The sequence below is a fragment of the Vicugna pacos genome, unplaced genomic scaffold (genome assembly GCF_048564905.1).
Source record: "Vicugna pacos unplaced genomic scaffold, VicPac4 scaffold_106, whole genome shotgun sequence".
In the NCBI taxonomy this organism is placed as follows: Eukaryota; Metazoa; Chordata; class Mammalia; order Artiodactyla; family Camelidae; genus Vicugna; species Vicugna pacos.
This window is the reverse complement of record NW_027328786.1, coordinates 879,234-903,992: the sequence shown is the minus strand read 5'-3', so window position 1 is coordinate 903,992 and position 24,759 is coordinate 879,234. Positions and strand designations below refer to the sequence as shown.

At 46.0% G+C, this 24,759-nt stretch overlaps 1 protein-coding gene across 2 annotated transcripts; it reads left to right on the top strand.

Moving 5' to 3' along the window:
• The first annotated feature begins 14,536 nt into the window (after positions 1-14,536).
• Positions 14,537-20,982, top strand: LOC140694877 (trafficking protein particle complex subunit 9-like). Of its 2 annotated transcripts, XM_072957900.1 has the most exons (4): positions 14,538-14,814; positions 18,699-18,863; positions 19,078-19,466; positions 20,836-20,982. In XM_072957900.1, exons 3-4 carry the CDS (start codon positions 19,243-19,245, stop codon positions 20,843-20,845), a joined length of 234 nt encoding a protein of 77 aa, XP_072814001.1. In that variant the 5' UTR covers positions 14,538-14,814; positions 18,699-18,863; positions 19,078-19,242; the 3' UTR covers positions 20,846-20,982. The 2 variants fall into 2 exon arrangements, 1 of the variants encoding a protein (XP_072814001.1); XR_012070535.1 differs by lacking the exons at positions 18,699-18,863; positions 20,836-20,982 and having other exon boundaries at positions 14,537-14,814; positions 18,898-19,162.
• The last annotated feature ends 3,777 nt before the right edge of the window (positions 20,983-24,759 follow it).

Here is a 24,759-nt window from a genome sequence, read left to right as displayed (position 1 = left end):
GGAACTTGTCCATTTGCTCCCACTTCCCCCCATGGTTTGCCCTGGGGGCGGTCCCTGTTGTCCCAAGTTCGTCGGACGTCCATCTCCAGGTCAGCCTGCTCCCTAGAGGAGGCCACTGTGAGGTCATGGGCAAGATTGGTGGCTGCTGCGGGGGTAGGGGCTGCCTTGGGGAGCTGGTGGATTGGCTCCCGTCTCCCCGATGGCCTGGTGTGGGAGTGGCCTCTCCTGCCCCAGGTCACCAGACGCACCTGTCCCACTCAGCCTGCTGGGGGAGGGGCGCCCTGGGCGGTGCCTTTAAGGTGCGGGGGTGGCGATGGCGGGGGTAGAAGACCTGCAGCGCGGAGCCTGTCAATTTGCTCTCCTCTTCCCCGTGACCAATCCTGGGGGCGTCCTCTGCTGCCCAAGAAGCCGGATGCCCGTCTCCAGGTCAGCTTGCTCCTGGGAGACGGGCCCGATGTGGTCGAGGGGCAGAGGCAGTTGCGACGGCCGGCTGCCCCGCCTAATGGGGCCACTTCTTCTCCTCTCCCCTGACCTGGCCTGGGGACGTCCTCTCTGGCGCAAGATTCGCCTGACACCCCACACCTGGTCTGATTGCTCCTGGAAGGTGGGCGCGGTGAGATCAGGAGGTGGAGAGGACAGGGGCTGCCCCTGGAGAGCTGGAGGATAAGCTCCAATCTCTCTGCAGGCCTGACGTGGGGGCGGCCTCTGCTGCCCCTCGTTCCCAGGTCACACTTCTTCGGGTCATATTTCCCCGGGGTTGCGGTAGGGTGCGGGGGCGTCGGGGTGTTGGCGGGGGTATGGAGCCTGCCGCTCGGGAGCTGGGGGTTTAGCTCCCATCTTTTCCGCAGATTGGCCTGAGGGCAGCCTCTGATGCTCCAGGTCGCAAAGCAATTTCTCTGACAGCTTAGCCACCGGAGGTGGGCAGGATGGTCTGAGAGGGCTGAGGCAGCCGCCAAGGCAGCGACGGAGGGGGCTGTCCCTGGCCAGCTGGTCAATTTGTTCCCATCTCAACCTTTGCTGCCGCAGTTTCGCAGAACGCCCTTCTCCAGTTTATTCTTCTCCAGGGAGGTGGGCGCAGTGCATGCAGCCCGAGGTCTGGGCTCTCCCTTGGGAGGGGCAGAACTCTCTTGTTCTCCTTTGTCTTTATTCTTCAGCGAAGTGGTTACTGGACGCAATTCTTAATTCTGAGAAAGTGTAGCCTGTGTTATGGAAGAGCTGCTGGACAGTGAGGTTTCTGGGTGGATTTTCACATCAGCTGATGCCCCAGACATGCAGGAAAGCTATTACTCAGAGCTTCTTAGTCTGGGGTTGGGGATGGCCCCGCCATCCTCACCATGCTTTTTAAAAATGTGTTACTCCCCTCTTTTTCCTAGGTGACATTTTAGGTTATTGGGTCTCAGATTGCTGACACACTCATCCCTGTTCTCAGACATCTTTTAAACTTGGGTGAAGTGATAAGTAGGGGAAGATGATTTACTGAAATGTAAGAATACTTAAATTCGCATTAAAGCTACATTCTGTCAATCTTTCTAAAATGATTTTCCTCTGATTCTAAATCCACGACCTAGTGAATGTTGTACTCCTGTGTAAATTATTGATCTTCACATCACATTTGTTGAGTGGTCAACGAGATTTGTTAATTAGATTATTCCTGAAAGGAAAAGTTCAGGCTTTTCAGAATTCCTTGTCTGATGTCACCCAGGCAGTCACAGTAGAAGACAGAGCTGATATAAAAATCCCTCAGCTGCCTGAACTGCAAAGCTTCTGGGATTACTGATCCCTGAAATGCAGGTGACTCTTGATGATAATCTGGGGGATGGTTTAAATGATCAGATTCTTCCAGTCCTATAAATGGGTTCCGTGGCCCCAGCCCCGGGAGAACTGGACATAAGGGCCATATCGTGTGTGGTGGGATGGGAAGGCAAGGTGTAAGAGCTGGAATCACTGAGATTCCACACTCGCTAAACGCAGACTCCAGAGCCTAATTGTTGTCAGGTTCTGTTCTGGATTTGAGAGTGTGTTCATACATGATTCTTGCCCTTCTGGAGTCACTGCCTGGGTGGAAGTAACCTTTACATAGATCTGTGGAGGATGACATTTAAGTAGATGGGCTGTTATGGTTCTCAATGTGCCCAGGCTTGCTCTTCCAGGCACTCGTGGGACTAACGCGAGTCATGTTATTCACTCATTCACTGATTTATTACCCTTGAATTGATCACTCGTCCCACAGTAAGTGAAACAAGGTAACAGGAAGCTGAGTTTTGTCCCCTCTCCTATCACTGATTGTTTTTCAGTCGGGCGCCCTGCGTATGCATTGTGAAACGGTGGTATTTCGTGCCCAATGGGGCAGCACTGTCAGTTCTGAGAATCAGGGGAGACACATGGGTAGGACAGCACCCTGACACACATGGCACCCCCCATCCCGTGAGACAGAATTGTCGATGCTCAGGTGACCCGATGTAGACTGCGGTGCTAAACCTGAGCATGTTTAGTTATCCTGGTGGCTATGAAAATACAGACTACCAGTCGCTACCTCTGGAGACTCTGAGGGTGTGCACCCCAGGATTCTGCATTTTAAGAAGCACTTTAACGAATCCTGATGAAGAGATCTGAGTGTCCCACGGAGAAACACTGGTGTGCGAGGCACCAATATTGAGGATTCTCAGGGAACGATGTCTTTTTAGGATGGTCCATGGGCCCTCACTTTAGACTTTTGCCTTGGGTTTAATTGTATGTGTTCAGAAGTGATGTCTTTCAATTCCAGTGCATGTCAGCATGCTCTGTGCAGGGATTTACTCTCAGTAGATGGCAAAAACTATGATTCTTCAGGTCACCGAGCTACACTGTGAACGATATTTTATTTTGGTTTTCTTTGTAGCAATGCAGAGTCTCCCGAGAAGAGATTTAGACTCAACAGCTTTGTGTCAGACTTTGGAAGACCGCTGCTGCCCAAGGTGTTCTCTGGCAGTGCAATGACGAATCTAGGTCCCTCTTTCACTGCTACATCAATGAAGTGGACCACTTGGACAAGGCCAAAGCTGGTATCCCTACCATAGCCCTTTACAGTGTTATTCGGCTCCAGGAAGCCATCAGATGCAGCAGGTGGCCAGAGGAGGAGCCGAACAGACTCATGAAATGTGACATCCCCAACTTTATCAACACGGACCAGAACTCTGCCTTTGTGGAAGATGATTTCCTGATTTTGTAACTACCGATTGTTCTAGAAAATAAGCCAGTTGCCCAGAACTCACACAAAGACTTGAATTGAGAAACGTGCTTTCTCAGGTATCTTTCTGAAGATGTGAAGTCTGTCTTTGTATGGAAGGAAGTCCCCTTTCACAAAACTGAATGTGTTTGTGTCTGAGAGAGGGAAATGGAGACAGAAAGACGAAGAAGCAGAAGAGAGCCCCCTCAGAAGAGATCTAGTTAAGGTGAGTTTTTGTGCCTTTAAAAAACATTTGGGGTTTTAGGGGGAACAAAGTATTTACACTGTCTTATTCTCCTCATTGGAAACCTTGGCCCCGTCGTCAGAGTCAGCGGCCTTGAACGGGGGTTGCACGCTGCGTTTCATCTGGCACTGCCACTTCCACGCTCTGCCTTTAGCACGTTGCTTTGCCTGTCAGTGTTGCCACCCTTTTAACTGTAAGGTGAGGAGTCTGGAGTAGATGACCCACCCCAGCTCTGCTGTTTTGCAAATTTCTGATTTCGTATTCGGATGAGTCTGGGATACACCCAGAGCAGTATAAACCAGGCCCTACCTCCTGCCTATTGCTGGGGCATCCCTCAGGTCTGTGCCTTCTACTCAACCCTTTACTGAGCCCAGCTTTTGTCAGGAGCCCAAGTGCCTACCGGGATGGCAGGGGACTTGTCTTTCGTGGTCACGGTGGCCAAGAATTCTATTGGTGTGCTGAAACAACTCTTCTGAGATCCTCCACCCACCCCTGCTCAAACCTAATGACAGCACTACGGTTCCTTTCCTAGGAGGAGGATCAATCCATGGTGCATTTTATGACAATCCTGTCCCCAGGGATGCACGGAAGTTTATCAGCTGAGTGAGGGGAGGTGCCTCTGTGTCCCTGTATCTCTGTCTGCTGACAGTTCGCTGCCACCGGCTACTGAACAAGAAAAGTGCTATTCACCATGTTGTGTGTTTTCCAAATGTGTAGGTGATGGTCTTGTGGCTCGTGCGTGGGCTTTGATTTGGGATGGTGAAGGGCTTATAAATACCTCATCAACATGTATTCGAGGTGGCCTGGTGCCACACAGATTTGATTCATGAAGGCATCAAGCCTGCACACTGGTTTGGAAACAACTTGGTTTTGATCATTCACACTGCGTGCATGACTCGCTGCTAATCTCTGGGTGGTTTTTTCATTTCAGATTTATTCACCCCATGTCTTGCTTAAGCTGAAAAATACATTTATTTCACCAGAATATTCTCTGATTCTTTGTTTACACACATCCAGTTTTTTTAATTCCTTTAAAAATGATTCTGTGTTTATAATGCCTCCTAATTTCTATCATCTCTATGTTGCCAGTGGCCTGAGACATGCACCAGATTTGATGCCGGAACAGTTCCACCAAAAGAAATCCCTTTGCCGTAATATCTTTTGAGGAAAATATTATTCTTTAAGGCTCTAACAGTAAATCGTAGAAGAAAGCATGGAACATTTCTTGTAGTTAATACATGTTCATGCGAAAAGAAATGATATTTTCATTAAACAATGTTGATTTTAATAACTTTTACAAATGTGAACATTATTATTCATAATTTAAGTAACCAGATAAAACCACAGTTATTTATTATGAAGATTGAAAACTATTTACACGGTCTCTTAATTAGAAGTAGCTTTATTAGAAGACTGAAGGGTATTTAAAAGATGGAAAAATACCCATGATGACACCATCATTTTTATTAACTAAATATCAAGAACTGTGCAGGGATAAGATTTAACCCTCTGCAAACTGCCAAGTTAGCATGAGGTAGTTTGTGGATGCTGCCAGAGGACAGGACACTCCCCCAGGATCAGAGACAAAGGACTTCCTGCCAGCACAGCAGGCAGCCTGTGGTTCAAGTTCATATTGGTTCCTGAGTTCCTTTCCTATTGCTGTTGTAACAAAGGACCACAGACTCAGTGGCTTAAAGCAATACACATTCATCTTCTCACTGTTCTAGGGTGCAGTAGTGCAAAGTCAATGTCAGTGGGTAAAACCAACGAGTGGCCAAGGCTAAGTTCCACACCGAGGCTCTTGGGAGGGATTCGTCATCCTACCTTTCCCAGCTTGCAGAGGTGCTCACACTGCTTGGCCCAGGGCCCTGTGTCACTGTGACCTCTGCTGCCACTTTACATCTCTGTCTCTGACTATATAGATATAGAGGAAGAGTCTTCTACATCTGGTATGGACCCTTTTTCTTACATGGACATTGTATCCCTATTTATGTGCAGATGAAAACCCCTTCCCTCCAGGGTGCGGTGGCATCAGCTCACAAGATGACCACTCTGGGCTTTAAGTGTCCTCTTTGTATTGTCATCAGGGAACTTCTCTCTCCATAGTTAGCTCTGTGTTAATTTGTTGTTATATTTTACCCAGAATTACTGAAAGTTTTACTTAAAAGGGATCCTAATTAGCTCTGTTTACCTGTTTCCAGAGCTGAAAGCTTCAGTTCTAGAGTATCAGTTTGACTTATCCTAAAAATACATTCCAGTATATTTCTCTGGTGAAAGTCTCTACCCTGTTATCTATTGTCCCATCATTTCCTTATTTTCTTGAATATATTAAAAGTATTTTATAGCCTTTATTGGTAACTCTGATGCCTACATCACCTGGGGTTTGCATCCTTTGTCTAATGCTCCTTATTCTCATGTTATCTGTCATATAGTCTGGACATGTTGCATGTCTAGAAATTCTTTATTACATGGCAGACATTGTAAATGAAAAATCCATGTTATCTTCCGTGAGAGCTTTTCTACCTTCCCGTTAGGCAGACAGTGTGAGGGACTGATCATGTCACTCCAATCAGGCGCTGAGGTGGATCAGGACTAAAGTGCCTTTTTTCTTAAAACAGCTTTGAGGTATACTTGGCAAAATAATTTTCACACGTTTAAAGTGTACAGCTTAATACGTTTTGACGTAAGTATATCCCCAAGGAACCATGACCACACTCAAGACAGTGAACATACCCATCACCCACAAAGCTTCTCTCCTGACTTTTGTTGTCCCTCCCTCCCTCCCCGTCTCTTCCCCTGGGAACCATTGATCTGCTTTCTATCACAACATAGTGGTTTGCATTTTCAAGATCCTTATATGAATGGATTCATGCAGTATCTACTCTATGTTGTCTGACTTCTTTCATTCAGTGTAATTATTTTGAGAATCATCTGTGTTGCTGTATTAATAGCTTGTTTGTCTTATAGTAGAGTATTGTTTAGTGCTGAGTTTTTACTGAAGAGTTTATTGTGAGCAGTGTTTGTATAGACCATCATTTCTTTCTGCATTTACTTCTTGATGGATGCATGGGTTATTTACAACTTGTGCTATTATAAATAAAATAGCAGTGAATGTTTGGTTACAAGTCTTTGTATGGACATATGCTTTTCCTTTCTAAAGCACCAGATGAGGAATGTCTGGATTATATGGTACACAGGTGTTTACCTTTTTAAAAGAATCTGTTAAAGACTTTTCCAAAATGGTTGTACTATTGTAAATTCCTCGTGGTGTGTATCAGTTCTGGTTGCTCTACTTCCTTGCCAGCACCTTGTAAGGTCAGTCTTTCTAACTGTATTCATTCTAGTATGTATGTGAACTAGTATCTCACTGTGGTTTTTAAAAGCATTTCTCTAATGACTAATGACACCTTTAATCAGCATCTTTTCATATGCTTATTATCCATCTGGATATCTTTACTGAAGTGTGTTTTCTGGCCTCATTCATTCAGGTGTTTGAATTATTATTGAATTTTGAGACCTCTTTATTCTGGATCAGATACAAAGAGAGACCTTTATCAGATATATGATCTGCAAATAGCTTCTGTCTATGGCTTGTCTTTTCATTTGCTTAGCAGTGTTTAGAAGAGCATTGAAGAGTCTTCATGTTCATAAAGTTCACTCTATCAGTTTCTTTTTAAAATAGATGATACTTTTGGTGTCATAGCAAAGAAAAATTTGCCAAACCCAAGGCCATAAACCTTAAGCCTATGCTTGTTCTCCTAGCTGTTTTATAGTTTTAGATTTCCTATTAAGATCTATGATCCATTTTGAGGTAAATTTTGTATATTTTGTGAGGTGTGGATCAAAGTTCATTTTTTTTTTTTTGCGTATCACGATCTAATTGTTCCAGCACTACATGCTGAAAAGATCCTTTCTCCACAGCATCCTTTTTGAGAATCAATTGTCTGTATAAGTCTTGGTTTAGTTCTGAACATTCTATTGTGTTCCATTATTCTATTTTCCTGTTTTACACCAACACCCTAATTTCTGATTACTGTAGCTTTATAAAAAAAGTTTGAAAATCAGATAGTGCAAGTCTTCCAACTTTGTTTTTCTTGTTCAAAGTTGTTTTGGATTTTTGGGATCCTTTGAATTTTTATATGAATTATAGAATAAGTTTTTAAATTCCTTACATCCTGTTCTGCCAAAATTCCACCCATGTCTTTGGCCGTCTCCAAAGCCACATTTTCTGAAGAAGTCTCTCTAGATCCCAGGTGAAAGGAATTTCTCTTTCGTCTGTGCTCAAATCACATTTGATATTATTTGATTACACTTAATCATATTTGCCTGTATGTACTTGTCTGACCTTTCCAGCCATTTAGTAAATCTCAAAAGATTAGGAATCTTGACTTGGTTCCCTCTGTGTGCTGAGAAACTAGTTCTATGCTTTGCAGGAGTGAGCCCTGCAGTAAGAGGTATCTGCAGCACACATCTAGCTCATTGCTTGAATATTGTCAAGGAATTCTGCAGATTTAGAATTGTTTATTGATTGTTGTCTCCAAGACGGCTCAGTCTTTTTTATTTCTATTGCTACTGCTGCAGTTTCAAAGAACAATGGGCTAGTTATTTTCCAAATATCAAATCATACTCTAATTGTGTTGTCACGCAAATTATGTGCTGCTGTGTCTTAACAACCTGCTTAGTGTTCACAGGCTCCTTCACTCATGGAAAATTTGGGAGAATGTCATATCCTTAGAGATAGCAATGCTGTCTTTGGCGACCTGAGCAGCAGTATCTGAATTCACTCCTGCTGTTTTTCCAGTGTCCCCTCTAGACCTCCTCCAGCCCTCCATGGGGGGCCCTGCAGTTCTGCCCTAGAAAAGCCTGTTGCTTCTCAGGAAGACTTCCCTATGAAACATAACCATGTCCTTCTTGTGGGGACATTCAGTCCAGAGACCTGAAAGCAGGGGAAAATATTTAGCCTGCTTTTGGTAGAACCTAAATTCTTCCATACTTGTTAGAAGCAATTTCAATGAGGAAACTGTTTTGGCATCTAACAAATCAGCATAAATGACTGATGAGGAAGATCAGCTTCCCCATCCCACTCAGTCGTCATTTTGATGTGACACACACATTGGCAAACATTTTCTCCTGTGAGCAACATAAAGTTCAAGACGTTATGAATGGCTTTTTGTTTTTATTTCTTAGTCTTTCCACATTCACTGTGTCTCGTGAGATTATATGAATCCTGCTTATTTTCAGCCCAGCACTAAACTTTTTAAAAGGATCACGTGTTTAAAAGGCTAGTGGACAATTTTTTAGAAGACAGAAATCCTTAGATTTTGGTCCCAGAGTTGAATCTTGGTTAGTGGTGAATGAAAATTCCCGTTAAAATTTTAAATTCAGTGATATAAAGTCTTAAAAATAGTTAAATATTAGTCAATTTCATTAAACACTATAAGAGTTATTTACCTTTAAGCCTGTTTCTGGGGCAATTTTGCAATGATTCCCTCCCTTTATCGATTCCCTCTTTATCAGAATCCTTGAGAGGCCCCTGTCATCATTGTCAGTATCATCATCATCATCATGGAACTGATTCTTCTGGAAGATTCTAGGAAAATAAAGAGATGGACGGGATTATGTGTAGGTCAGTGTGTGCATATACAATAAGAACAGCTGTCAGACATTAGATGCAAGATACCCATTTCATTTAGGGGAGAATGTGGTCATGAAATCCTGATGTGGTGAATGAAGGAAGCGGTGGGAACAGGATAGTCAATGGAAAGGAGGAGGAAGTGAGTGAATTGGAGAGCATAGATCCTTGGTTAGTTGATCAGCACATTGGTAAGAATGAGGGGAGTGTGATGGTAGAATCATGTCCCTCCCCGGCCACAAGGTAGCCACCTGTGACATGTTACTGTACATGGCAAAAGGGATGACAGATATTTTAGGATTAAAAATCTTAGAGGATTTCTGTCTCCTAAATTGTCTATTAGTTAGCCTTTAAACCCATGATACATTATTATAGATTAGTGCAGGGGCACAAATAAAATGGATTCATATAATCTCACCAGACAAACTGAATGTAGAAAGGATAAGGAAGAAAAACAAAAAGTCACTTATAAGTGCCTTGAACCATAAATTGCTCATGAGGAAATGTTACACAAGGTGAATGTCACAGCCACATACATACTGCCTGAGTGGGATGGGACAAGGGGATCCTGAGATGAGACAATAGGGTGAGTAGTCTGGATTGTCCAGGTGCGCTGAATGTAATCACAGGGGTCCTTAAATTGGAGGATATTTCCCAGCTGAGTTTAAAATCAGAGGGAGGTGTAGCGATGGAGCAATGTTCAGAAAGGCTGCTGACCATGAAAATGGAGGAAGTTGAGGGGCACAAGCTAAGGAAGGTGGGTGACCTCTGTAAACTGGAAAAAAAAAAGGAAACATTCTCTTCTAGACCCTCTAGAAGGAAGGAACCCTGCTGGTATCTTGAATTTATCCCAATGAGAACTGTGTTGGATCTCTGACATCCACAGCCATAAGCTAATAAGTCTGTGCTGGTTTAAGCTATTAAGCTTATGGGAATTTGTTACAGTGGTAATAGGAAAATAACATAGTGAGTGGTAGTGTAAGGGATTAAAGGTCTAGGATGGGGTGTGGAGAGAATTCTGACATTTACACCTAAAAAACAACCAGGTGAAGTGGGAAGGTGTTTTAAGGAAGACCTACCTGGCAGGGCTGTCAAGAAGACTGGAGTGAGCGAATCCTTGGAGTTAGAGGAATCAATTAAACCTCACAAGGAAAATAAGAAATAAAATGTAGCAGGGCTTCAGTGTTAGTAGATGTAGGAATGGAAATGGGCAGAGAGATATAAACATTATTTTGAAATTAGCTACAGGTTTGATGACTGCATGTTTGGGAGAGTTAGCCGATGTGTGGACTGAATGCATCCCCTCAAAATCCATATGTCGAAACCTCATCTCCCAGGGTGATAATATAGAATGCGGGGCCTTTGGGAGGTGATTAGTAGGATAAAATGAGGTCATGAGAGTATTGCCCTCATGAATGGTATTAGTGTTCTTATACAGGGCCCCAAAGTGCTTGCTTCTCTCTCCTCTCTGGGCCATGAAGATAGTGGGAAGACAGCCATCTTCGAGCTGGCAATCCTCTCCCAGATACATTGACCTTGAAAGCCTCAGCCTCCAAACCATAAGGAATATGCTGGTTGTTTAAGCCACCTGACACACGGTAAATTGTTACAGAATCCCAGACTGACGAAGACAGTGGAGAATGCCACTGCGTTTGGCACTGATTGCCTGGAGAATGCTGAAACCCAGGGAAGTGGGCAGCACAGACGTTTACTCATTTAATCCTGCCAACACTGTAGGGGATAGAGTCTACATTTTCCTCGCTATTTAAAAGGTAAGGAAAAAGAGGCACAAACAATAACAATGACAACGACAACAACAACAACAACAGCAACAATAATTTGTCCAAGATTCACACAGAACTCCCTGGAGGGAGAGTGAGAATTAATACTTATGCAGGCTGGCCCCAGAGCCCCTGCTCATAACTACTAAGTCAGATCACCTTGCTTATTTAATCAGTTTTTTTCAACTGTGATATGAGTGTACTGTGTCCAGTAACTTATAATTTCAAAATACCTCACTGTAAGGGAAACATTAGTTGCAGGCATTACAACCCACAGAAAGCTAGACATACAAAAATAACTTGTTAGGGCAAGATAACCAATAATGTTTTTAAATATTATACCTGCTGACCCTTTGCAATAAAGTGTTTATTTATAATTCTGTCTGGCTACAGAATAACATCATAATCCTGCATGTGGCTGGTGGCTCCCGTGTTGGACAGCACGGGTCTAGAGAATTTAAATGACTTGCCCAGCCTTGCCCAGGAAGCTCGTGGTGGGATCAGAGCTATAGTCTGGGACTGTTCCTTCCTATCCAACAATTCCCTCATGGAAGTTTAGAAGCTTCTCCTTTGGTGCCCAGCTGTCTATCCGTACTTATGACATCTTGTCAGGTGCCCCGGCCTGCTCCTGAACATCAGCCAGAACCCACTTCTGCTCTTTTTTGGCCAGGTAATACCTTCTAGCAACTTCCATTGCCTTCTTGGCATCAGTTTTTACATGGAAGGGTAGTGGCTAGAGAAGGAAATGTGTCCACATGACAGGTTTTTCATAAATATAGTAGGAGTGGTCAAGAGAAGAAAACCTCAGGAATACGAGTGGAAGCAGGTCATTTAATATACCAAATGCGTACTTTCAATGTATGTTTGTGTTTCCGAGTCCACGCTTATTCTACTCGTGCATTATAGGCCAACACATCAGGAGACAAGGATTTGGGGCAAGAAATAGCGGCTTTAATTTGTAAAGCCAGTGGAGAAGATGGTAGACCAATGTCCTGGAGAACCATCATCCCAAGTCAGAATTCAGGCTCTTCTTATATTAAAAAGGGGAAGCGGGAATGCTTGGTTGATGCAAACTTGGTGTATGAATTCTTTGTTTTTAGAATCCTTTGTTCTTGCAGCTCTTCACCTGGGTCAGATCCGTGTAAACCTCCAACAAGCAAATGTTATTTTCTATTCTGTATCTTGTTATCTTTATACGAATGGAAAAGTGATAATATCCTTCAAAGTCAGAGCCTTGAGAATAGGGTCTCCTGTATATTTCAGGATCTAGGCAACATTGTTTCACAAAAGGTGCAGAAACAGCAAGACTAAGCCTAGGAAACAGGGCACAGGTTTAAAGTCAAAGGAACAGATCTAATATGGAGTCAGATTTGTTCTTTCCTATTTCAGTAGTGCCATGGAGAAGGCACTGTGGGCAGCTTTCTGTAGGGTCCTGGAGGCTTTCTCTCTCAGCCTCTGTGCGCCTCTATTGAAAACCCGTCATCGCTATCTGGCCTGCTGGAAAACCAGTCCTCCTGTTTTGCCCTGAAGTTGTGTTCTGTTTATAACTCATCTCTACTCCTTGGAAAACAACTCAATAAAAACTCAGTTGGTTTCCCACCAGCCCTGAGCAGGGGTGAGGGATAGCATGTTATTATTTTATAAAAAAAATATATAAAAATGTTTTAAAACAGCACTGGGCACATAGGAGAGAGACAATCAATGCTTCCTGGCTTAAATCGAAAATGATGACTCAGTGAGTCTATGGCTGCTGTATTTGCTGAACTAGTTACTCCTTTGCTCCATTACACATTTATTTTAACTGAAAAAGAAATATATGCATATGGTTAAAAAAATTCAAACAGAGCAAAAAATACTCAAGTGAAAGAAGTTTTCCCTCATCCTCTGTTCTTACACGCCTCCCTGGAGATGCCAATGTTTACAATCCTTTGTGTGCTTTTCCAGATATGCTATGCAAGTTCCCACCAATGTATGTAAATTCCTTTAAAGTTTTACTTATTTTTAACTTTAAGGGATTTAAATCCTCAAGTGGCTTCTGCCACAGTAATAGAAAAGAAGAAATCTGACTCCATATTAGATCTGTTCCTTTGACTTTAACCCTGTGCTCTGTCTCCTAGGCTTCTTCTTGCTTGTAAAACAATGTTGCCTAGAGCCTAAAATATACAGGAGAGCCTATTCTGAAGGCTCTGACCTTTAAGGGTATTTAACACTTTTCCAATCATATAAAGATAACACGTTGCAGAATAGAAAATAACGTTTGTTTTGTTGGAGGTTTACAGGGATCTGACCCAGGGAGATAGCTGCAAGAACAAAGGATTCTAACAAGAAGGAATTCCTACACCAAGAAGTTTGCAAAAACCAAGCACATAGGAAAGCAGCCTGAATTGTGACTTGGGGAGATGGTTTTCCAGGACATTAGTTTGCCATCTAGGTCTACAGAAACTTGCTATTCCATGCCCCAACACTTGGTCTCCCAACTTACTGGCCTGTCCTGCACTGAGGAGAATGAATTTGGACTCAATAACACTTCTACCTACCTAGCAAGTTGGACACTGGGACTGAGGGCAGCTCTCCCACACACAGGGGCCTACGGTGAGCCCTTGATTATTCCCCGAGGTTGGGGTGTGGTTTACCCAGGAGGGATGGGGACTCTACACCAACACTCAGGCAGTCTGCTCCTTCTGGGGCTCTGACATTTTACCTCCCGCTCCCTGCCAGCCCAACATTTGGGACAATGGAGCTAAGGCAGAGATCGTGCCTGCCTGTTTCCCAGCGTGTAAAAGGGGAATATGTACTCTTCCCAAGGTAGTTCTGAGAAACAACACCTGCGGGTGCTTGGTTCCCTGAGCAACAGTAAACCTAGCTCCTTGTGGGGGCAACGGGTATGATACCCGTAGGGTTTCTGCAGAGACCTTAGCTGGAGGGCTGGGCCAGGGACGTAAAATATGAGCTGTGGGCAATGACTGGTAAGAGAAGGGTGTATAGGCAGGACTGCTGCCTCCTTCGGGGTGCCACAAGAGGTAAAACGCTTTCTCCCCATCTCTGTTACTCCCCTCCCAATTCCAGATAACTGCCTTCCCTCTGCTCCTCCTGTCCATGTGTCTCCCTCCACTTTTCCCCGCCTCCCCTCCTCCTCCCCTATTCTCCCTCCCTCGGTTCCCCTTCTCTCTCAGGACCCAGAGCGGATCGCTGGCCCTCCTGCGCATGCGCAGTTGCTGCCAGCTGGACCGCGGGTTGGAAGCTCCAGCTCCGAGCCGGGGATCGGCCCCAATGGCTTCTCAGCTCTGTCGCCCTGTAGGCCTTTGGCTACTGCCTGGGGCCGGGGCCTCTGGCTGTGGAAGTGCAAGGTGAGGGGATATCGGGAAAGGGGTGAGGCGGCTGCGGGAGGGCGGTCGGCGTGTCACAGCCCCCCAGGGCGCCAGTCAGCGTGTGTTCAGCTGGATTGCTCGGGCCAGACCCCTCTGCCCGCGCCACCTGCCCCGGCGCACCGGCCACAGCTGCCCAGGGCCAGGTGTGCCCCTGCCGCCTCTTGACCCAGCCGGGCTCCCCTCAGTCCGCGGCTGGCATCCGCTTCCCCTCTCCCGCCGGCGAGTCCTCCCCTCCCGGTCTTCCTCTCCTTGGCCGCCGACCCGTCCCCACCACTGGGCGGGCTGTGTCCCGGGCGGGCGGGGTCTGCACACCCGGACGGGGCGGGCGGCTTGGGCTGGGGCTGGGGCTGGCCTCCGAGCGGGGCTGCAGCCCGCGTCCCCCACCCCGCTCTCCCTGCCCCGCGACCCCGGGGCTGCCTTCCTCTCCCTTTCCCGATCCCTGAGGTCCAGATTAGCGGCGTGGGCGCTGCTCCCCAGGCTGAGAGCCCGTGGCTGTAACTCCCAGCTTCTCCTGGTGGAGTCGGGAAAAGGGAGCGGCAGTGCTGAGGGAGCTTCTGTCTCCTTGATCAGGATTTCTGCCCCAGGTAAGTACCTTGAACACTTTCAGGTGTTATGATGGCGGTGCTTGTTGATGTCACATGTTTTTATACTGAGAGGGATTACAGTGGTGAAAGCAGGGCTTGGTTCAGTTAAAAATGAGCTGAAGGCATGAGGCTGTCTCATCCTCCATCATTCACTCTCCCAGGGTGAAACGTGAGACCGTCGATCTTAAAAAGATACTTATAGTCCCTAACTAGTCCAGCCCAGCTACTGTGTGTTAACAGGAACAGCACAACCTGAGGCGTTGGAGACCCAGGGACATTGCACTCCTAAAGAGCTCCTGGCAAAATCTGGTTTGTTTTGTTTTTTTTTGTTTGTTTGTTTTACTTAAATTGTGGGACAGACTAGTAGTATAGAGGGAAAAATAATTGGCAAGAAGGATTTTTTCATATAACAGCTTTATTGTGATATTGTTCACACACCATGAAGTCCACCCACTTGAATGTTACAATTCAGCAGCTTTTAGCATATTCACATTTGTGCAACCATTATTATTCCAGAACGTTTTCATCACATCAGAAAGACCAGTTGAAATGCATGACCTATCCACCCCTTCCCAGTGGTGGTTCTAAAGAAGTTTCTTGGCTGTTCCTGACCATAAATTAACTTGTTACATTCCATGAAATATCTGGGAGGAATTCTAATCAGAATTGCAATGAATCTGTCTATCAAAGCAGGAAGAATTAATGTCTTTATGGCATAAACTTCTTCTACACATGAATATATCTGGGACCCTATCTTTTCATCTGTCCAGAGCCAGGCCTATGGGAAATCTTGGGTTTGTGAATGATGAGATTCAATACATCATTAGATGCAACTGTAGCCTTTCACTGAAGAGAAAAGTAACCTCGTAGAAGCCAAGTGATTCTCTGATGGTTAGAATGAGTGACCGCCAGTGCTGGAGTATTCGAGTGGACTTGGTGCTTGCAGAGTTCTCCACCACCTACAGCTAAGGGGATTACCGTGTTCTTTTACTTTTTTTTTTTATGGCGTTGCTTTTATTTTTACTTATTATATAAAATTATTTTTTATTGAAGTGTTGTAAATTTACCATGTTAGCTTCAGATGTACAGCAGAGATTCAGTTATAAGCTTATGCATATGTATATAAATGTTTTTCAGATTGTTTTTAGTACAACTCATTACAAGAAATTGAAAATAGTACCCTGTGCTATATAGTAGGTCCTTGTCATTTATTTTATATTTATTAATGTGTATCTGTTAATCCTCCCTTTCCTGCCTGCTAACAACAGTTGGCTTTCTATGTCCATGAGTCTATTTCTAGCAGCACCATTTTTGCTAGCAATATATGCTGGTTGGCTCTTTTCTGTTTCAGTAGTTCCATCTTATGTGTGGGCGTTTTTCTTCTGGTGGGCCTGTGTGTGGTTTGCACACGTGATAATAGAGATCTGTATTTGGGAGAACTCCAGGCCTCGTGTAGTCCCTCGTATGGAGCGCCCACTGAACTGATGCTTGAACTTGGAAAAAAACAGTAAATGTTGGAATTTCCACTATGGTTGAGACTTCCAGGTTTCTATAACCTCTTTAGCCCACCTAAATTTTGGCTGCACCCAATACTGGATAATTTGGTGGAACTTCATGGTATGGTGGTGTAGAGACAGGGCCTTGTATGCTTCTTCTCTTTCCTTTTTCTAACAATCATTTTCCTGGGCCTTCCAGGTACTCCCCCAGAAGGGCCCAGGGCTGGCTTGGTGTTGCACTGAGGCAATATTTGTTAATAAGTCCCTTTCCTCATCTCTTCTGAGCCTCCATTTCCTTCTCTGCACAATGAGGGCTTAGACTAGATAAGTGCTTTTCAGTTTCTTTTAAAGCCATGTTTCCTTTGAGAAACAGAAAATTCAAATCTCTCCTCCCATCACAACCCTTTAGATTTTGACACGTCCTCCAAGGAGTCACATAGCTCTTTGTGGTAAATTGACGTGATTGTGATTCCACATGGCACAGAAAAGACTCTTCAGAGATTTATTGCAGGGAGAGGGCAGGAAAGGGGCAGTATGTCACACTTTCTTGTGTGAGCACTGGAGCAAAGGCTTGGGTTTAAATACAGTGTCTGATGTGGCATCTCTCTAATCTTGCACAATGTGATAAACCTCTATCCCTAGTTTCTTAATGTGTCAAGTTGGGGTGGTAATGTTTTAAGGCTTTTGTGAAACATTATACACATAAGCCATTTGTGTCTCGGTAGATACAAGACCTGCTAGAGAGTCGGAATTTCTTTAAAAATACATATATATTGTCCACATCACTCTGTCTGTGTGTATTTTGAAGTTCCTGGAGGGTGAGGGTTGAGTGTAATGTCCATCGTGGGACAGGTGGCCCATGGGTCTGTGTGCCTCAGATTGCCCCCTCCTCCCCAGTCCTCTTCCTCTCAGTCCAGGATGAAGTTCCCTAGTAGATTTACACACAGGTCTTGTGGAAATGGCTTTTCATTTTATTGTTTCACCAAGGAGGGTTGCCATCATGATCTCTGTGGTCAGGTTTTGGTGACCTGAAGGCTATGCAATTGGGGATTTCTATTTTATAAAAAGAAAAAAAATTACAAATACAAAATTAGACCTAGGTTGGTGGCAGGGGCTTTTGAAAGTGGGGACCATTAGCTTTTTTAGCTTCAGGTGCAGTGGCCTCTGGCCACGAGGACACATCCTCATGCTCTGAATTTGGAGGGACCAGTGGGTTCAGTGGGAATATTTACTGAGTGCATCTCATGGGCTGCGCATTCTCTTATTTGTACTGTGTGTTCCTTATTTGAGATGGTGAGCTGATTTAAACTCAATAGCCTCTTTAAAATAATAGACTTTTTATTTTTAGATGTAATGTAGATTCCCATGTAGTTGTAAGAGATAATATGGAGAGGGCCTATGGACTCTTTGCCCAATTTTCTTTAATAGTTCCATCTTGCAAAGTTGGGGTACTATTCATTCGTGACTCACTAACCCTTTTAGGTTTGTGTTATTGCCCTCATTTCTATTTATGAATAAACTGGTGTTGAGAGAAGCACACAGGTCTGCCCAGGTCACCCACGTGGTTAGTGAAGATTTGGGTGGAACGTGGGCATGGCATTTCCAAGCAGTACCATTATGATGGTCTGTGGCAGGGAGCAGCATTCACTTTGCTTGTTTATTCATTCATTCAACAAACATTTATTGAATAAACTCTGTGGGTCAGATGCTTTCATAGGGTTATCTGATTCTTCAGCAGTATGGAGAATCAGGTAATGTTTTCTTTTTCTTTTTTTTTTTAATATGAGAAAAATATCTCTGAGAGGTTATAATCTCCCCAAAGGAAAAATAGCTCATAAATGAGGGATAGTACATTTGTACAGTTCCTTCTTCTTATGCAGGTGGTACCCTAGGCATTTTACATTTGCAAACTTCCATAATCCAGATATATTCTTGTAAGGCAAGAAGTTTTTTTTTTAATTGAAGTATAGTCAAGTTTACAATGTTGTGTCAATTGCAAGGTGGTTTTTTTTGAATTTTGAATGGAGAAAATATTTTTTGAGGGGGTTAATTAAGTTTATTTATTTGTTTCATTTTTCTAAAATGAGGTACTGAGGATTGAGCCTAGGTCCTTGAACATGCTAAGCACATGCTCTACCACTGAACTGTACCCTCCTCCCCAAAGCAAGTTTTCTTACCCATTATTCTGCACCTTAGGAGTTCAAATAAATTGGCGTTGAAATCCAGATATTTTGATCCTACTATGGTTCTTTGCATTATATCCTGCTGAGGGGTGGGGAAGCAGTTCCTTTATTCATTCATTTATTCAGCAGTTTTGAGCACCGACTTTGCATCAGGGCCTGCCTAGGTGCTTGGAAACAGAAAACAAGAAATGATCCTTTTCTGCAGGGGATGGAAGCCTAGACCAAAAGCTGGGTAATGTGATCTGAGCTTCAGTAGCCATGTGCAGATGCTGAGGACAAAATTATCCCCGATTTGCTTGGACTTCCCTTGCCTTCTGGCTGGTGCACATCAGGTCGCCGCATCCCAGTGAGGCCCGCAGCCCACAGCACAGTATGTACATCGATTTACCCTCCCTTCTCGGCAGGGCCTGCAACATGAACACCCCTGACTACGTGCAGTGCGCTGAGGACCACCAGACTCTCCCGATTGTGGTCCAACCTGTGGGGATCATCTTAGAGAATTTCTTTTGCATCTATAATGGAATCTCCTTGGTGAGCCAGATCAGACCGTGCGGCTCCCAGTGGGCACTCTGTATCTACTATAGGTATCTCTATGCGCCCGAGAATGGATGGAGTGACTTCCAGACCCACCGCAATGTCATGGGCCTTGTCACCATTACTGACTGCCTCTTGGCCAAGACCTTCTAGAAGCTCCACGCACAGAGGAGCTGTATGGCACCACGCTCTACGACTCTCAGCTCTTTGTCTTTATGCTGTATGGGGAGGTGGCCGAGCAGCCGCACACCGACGTGGCCTTCAATCTACGAGGACTGCGGGTGGTGGAGAAGAGGATCGAAGACTTCACTGAGTCACTCTTCATCTTGCCCAAGTCCAAGTGGCTGGATGGGGACCCCGAAAATTCTGGGGAGAAGACCCCCCTCCTCTACATCCTATTTGAGAAGGAGGACTTCGTGGGACTGGACACAGACAGCAGGCAAGTCAACCTGAAGGCCGGGCCACCCTGGCTGTGTGACAGATTGCTTCCTTACATCCAGAATGGGATCATCAAGGAGGAGGGCTTTCTTGTAGCCAAGGCGGGAAGGAGGTGTAGCCCGCCGGTTTTCAGACGTTTAAAACTAAATCCGCCTTTGTTTCAGAGAGATCCTTTTAGGGTTAGTGTGGACACTTACTCCCCCTTTTCAGCCAGGACACTTGGGGGGACCCCTGGAGTTGCTGTCCAATAGAGTAGCCACAGCTACTGATGTTAGTAGTGCTGGGAGGAGGCCGGTCTGAGCTGAGATGTGCTGTAAGTTAAATGCTCATCAGACGCTGAAACTTGTCTAGTAAAAAGAATATAAACTATCTTGTTACTTTCTATATTGATTACACGTCAAAATGATAGTATTTTACATACAGTAGAATAAGTAAGGTCTGTTCTTAAAATCAGTTGCTTGTTTTTTTTTTGTTACATTTTAAACGTGGCAACTGGGAAACGTTATTTACATGACTCTCATTTCATTCCTGTTGGACAGCCTGTCCTGGGACAGTTTCATCCCTTTGCTTATAAATGAGACTCTGAATCCCGAGACGCAGAATGAGGTGCTGGTTGAGCTCAGGGTGGAGCCGATGTCTCCTGCCTCCCAGGCCCAGCACCAGCACGGCTCAGGCCCTCTCCCCTGCCTGACAGCCACCATGCCAAGTTAGGACATCAGAAACACTGCCAGGGGCTTCCGAATTAGCTCCTTACGCAGGGAAAGGCGTGTCACGGTGTATGGGACACAGCAGGGAAAAATTCGTCCTCACTTTGCCCCTGTGATTAGGTCAAAGGCCCCACTCTGCCTTGGAAGTGCAGACGATCACTTCTGGGCTGCCTAACCCCTCACCCTCTACTATGTTTCCCTGTGTATCTTTCAAGCTGTCCCTCGGGCAGAAGAGGGTGAGACGTCTTTGCCGAGAGGTGGTCCCCCTTTACTGGGGAGAGTGAGGTGAGCTGTGTCCCCCCGGCCTACGGCCTCGGGCCTTGAGTCTGGAGAGCGCTCATGGCGGTCCCACAGGTGACGGTCGGAGGACATGGCACGTGCTGCCGGGCCCGCTGTGCAGGAGGGGCTCTGTGATTCTCTGTGATTCTAAGGTCAGATTCTACTTTCTTGTTGTTGGTAAGATGGAGGAGAAGATGCCAGAGAATTGATAAAAAGAAAATCCACACCAGTCCTGTGAATGACAGACACAGGGGATCCGTGTCCCACCTGCGTGTGGTGCCTGGCGGGCTCTGGAATAATTTTCACTTCCTCCCCGGACATTCCTCTATGGCTTAAGGAAGGGGAGAGGCATGTCGTGGCCATGATCTGTACTTGTCCTCACAGGGCCCTGTGATCTACATGCCCACACTACACTTCTGCTCCTTGGAGATGAGGTGTCAGGTTTAGGAAACAGGGCACTGCTGAGGGCATAGCTGCCAGAACCGTGCTACACCAAGGCTGGCTCCGTTCACCTCACCTGTCACCTCCTGTTGAGTCCTAAGGCGTCATTCAAGGTAGGTGCATCGGTGCAATGAAAGCAGGGACCTCCTTCACCCCCTGGACAGACTGGTGGGTGATCAGTGGAAGCCTGGAGCCCTGCCCCAGCCCCACGCCAGTGCCTCCTATTTTGTCATAGGAGGCACTGGTGACATTTTTGCTCAGCAACTGCTTGGCTCTGATTCTGCAGAGCCAACAGAGAATGCCAGCTTGTTTTTGCCTTTTGAAGTCTGCCCTTGGGATTTGGCGGAGTAGCTGGATGTGTGCTTAGCCCATAGTGGTTGACACTGTCACCATTGTTTACCCAGAACCTTGTGTACCAGGCATGGCTGCCGGCATCAAAATACAGCAGCGCATTAAACCTCCCTCCTGGTGGGTCTGTCTGTTCTGGTACCATAAGGGCTCAGCCAGCATCTGAACGTCAGTGAGATAACGTGGCCAATGAGCTCGGGTCAAGCACGTTCTCCGCCAGTGACTTTTACTCCATTGTTGCTTTTACTATTACACAGTCATTAATTTTTTAAACAATGCTTTGGTTCAGGAGCAGAACCTAATTCTCCCCTGTTCCTCTTGGTGGGAGTGAGTAAAGTTGTCCAGCTTGAAATGCGACCACATTTTGTAGCTCAAAAGCTGTCTACACGCATCTAGGTGAAGTTTTGGTTTGGGGCGCTGACCACGTTGGGGTCCCCCGGCAGCATCGCTCCCCTCAGGCCCCTGCCTTCCCTGGATCAGGATGTGAGGGTGGGTCTCACCGTCCCTGCGTCCCTGTCCTCATCACACTGACGTAATTTCTTGTAAATGCTGTCAAAGTCATTTTTGTTCTCGTGTGTTTCTAATTTTGGCTGTTCCTCTATTCCTTTTTCTATTTTCCTTTTTCCCTTATACCACCCCGTGAGCATGTTGTTGGGTCTGAAAATGTGGGCTGTGCACACCCTGCATTGGAATAGCCAGATCGCCCTCTGTGCCGTCTCCATCGCTATAAAAAGCAAAAACTTAACAGTTGCCATGATTCGTATATTATCCTAGTCAACTTATTTTCTACTTTTTTGGAATTTTTGCTATGTTAGCACATCACCCACTGGAGTTTGATATCTGTTAAAGTCCTTGCTTTGAGGAACCTGTTAGTTCGTCCTTATATTTGGTAACAAATGCTCTCTTACTAATTTTGTTTATTTGTTTTGAAGAAGTGAGATGCGAATTGATTTAGGCGGCTGCTGAGGGATTTTTTTCATGGAGTATTTAAACTTGGAAAGTCAAATTCTGCAGCACCTTGCTTGATTCTGGCTTTTACACAAACGTGCTCGGCACGAGGTTCCTGGCTGTCGCTGTGTGACGTGCGTGACGGCGCTTCCTGGCCGGCGGTCACTGGTGAGGAAGTGGCCGGCTCGGGGGTGAGCAGCTGCAGGGGACGCTGTTGGAGGAAGCAGTCACCGGTTTTTTGTTTTTTGGGTTTTTTTTTGCATTCACCTTCCCAGTGCCATTTACTTTACTTTGCATTCATAGAGGGGCAGGAGTGGGCCTAAAACCATGCCACTCTTTTGTTCCCTTTATGAGGCTGGTTTTTCTAAGTATCAGGAAAACATTGCCTTGTCCTAAGTAACTGGTTCACTTGGATCTGGTGGACACAGGGACCGCTAAAGGGGACCGTAGCTTCCTCTCTGCTTCAGCCAGTGGGCATTCAGAGCCAGCTCTGTGGTTTGCCTCAGCAGCCGTGCAGGCCTCCCTGCACCGGCCTTTACTTTTACCCCTTTTTGGCAGTAAATAGCTGACTCTGTGTCTGTTGCAGTTGATGTCCACCACTGACGGCCGTGTGGTTATTTTGCGGTAGTGAGTCTCCAACACCCCTGTCAGCCGTGAAGGGACCTTGCATTCTCACCCCGACCCTGGTTCATCTCACCCAGGGAAAGGGCTTGGCCACCACCGTCATGCTGGACATGAGGCCTTGTTTCTCCTTTCATGCTCTGGTCCAAATGTGGACACTTCATCCTTCACTGACTTGGTCTCGCCTGAGACAGTCCAGACTTTCTGAAAGAGTCCATCACATTCTGGGGGGGAACAGAACAGAAGTAAGAGTCGCAAGTAGGAGTCTAGGCTGTCTGGGTTGGCAAATGCAGGCTGGGATCTGTGATGGCCGGTCTGTGCCCTGGAAACTGGCCTTTCCCGTGGCTCCCGAGAGAAAAGGGGTCGGAGCGAGAACAGACTTGCCTGGGTTCCTACCATCCTCATCTGCTCACTGACAGGAGTGTCAGCTAACTAGGAGCTCCCCCAGACCTCGGGCCCTTCAAACCTCAGATCACGGGAGATCCTTGAGTCCTTTTTCTGGTCCTTCTTCGTGAGAATCCAGTGCCTTCTGAGGTGACTGGCAGCAGGAGATGCCTCCCCCTCCAGGGAACTCCCTTCGGAGGACTGTGACTCAGTGCACCTTGCTGTGAGCTTGTGGGTTTCCATCGTGCTCCCTGCAGAACCAGACTTGAGACTGGCTTAGCGACAGAAATAACAAGACTGATTCCAGGGCAGGGCCAGGTGGAGGGAACAGTGGAAATTGAATGTGACCTCAAACACCTAGGTGGGTGCTGGGGCTGTTACTAAAATGGGGAGCCTGGGAGGTACCTGCCAGGAATCGAAGTCTAGAGTAAATGGTGGACATAAGGCCTTTTTTTTTGACATATGGCATTTTTAAGATGCCATTTGTCATCCAAGTTAGGACTTCCAAGAGGCACTCGTGTCTATGAGCCTGGGGCTCAGGTGAAGGAGCCGGACTAGAGATACACATTGGGATTCGTCATTCTTAGCTGGTGTTCACAGCCGTGCAAGTGGATCAGCTCATCTCAAGAGGTGCAGACTGTGTCTGAGGGGGGGCAGGGCTGTGCCTGGTTTGGAAGAAAGCCCGGACCATGCAGCTTTGGTGTGTCAGTCAGCGGCGTTTGTGATTTTCAGAGCAATGGCATTTATCCTTAAGGTTCTGGGGGGTGGGCAGGGCCACACAGGAAGAAATCTGAAGAGAGGGTTTTGGCCACGTGTGCGCGTCTTGGGACGATCCAGAAGCTGCAGGGTCCAGAAGGGGAAACTCCTCAGAAGCTGGAGTCGGAGTGGGGAGTTGGGAGAATGTAGTCACACTCTCCTGTGATGAAGGGAGGGAGGCCTAGGGAGTCCGCACCCTAGCGGACTCTCTTTCCCACGAACAAAAGGCAATCAGACAGAAGATTTGAGGTAAGAAGGGATGGGCGTTGGGAGAGGAGCCAACCTGGAGAACGGTGGTTGAACAATTCTTGAATAGTCTCCCTGAAACATAGAGTTAAAAAAACCCAGACTCTTAAGAATATTGATAGTGACTGGGGAGGAGGCAGTTGTTTTTCTGACCTCCTAAGGGTAAGGTATGTATCCGGGGATATACAGAAGAATCGGGCAGTCTGTTCCTGGGGCTTCACCCTTACCAGGGGGAACAGTGCAAGTTTAAAGGGGGAGAAGGGCAGCGGAGGGAAACTAGCCAGGCCCCGTGTCACGTACCAGTCGGCCGCCCTACTTGCGTGTTGCATTCACATCCATGCCTCCCAAGTGGGCGGTGGCAGCCCCGTTTTGAAGATTGGGAAGCCTCCTCAGAGGTTTAAGGAATTGGTTCATTTAGCAGCTAGTAAATGCTGTAGCAGGATTCCAGCAGGGCCTTGTCAGACTTCAAGGGCATGTTCTCTCTACTAATTCCGGTTGTACCTGAAATGGTGAAGTGAGTCAGTTTCGGAGCCTTTCAGAGAAAGTACGCTTTAAGTGCCTCAG

What these genes read in the sequence shown, in the direction of transcription:
- LOC140694877 (XM_072957900.1), top strand. Translation starts at nt 19,243, where the DNA reads ATGCTGTATGGGGAGGTGGCCGAGCAGCCGCACACCGACGTGGCCTTC.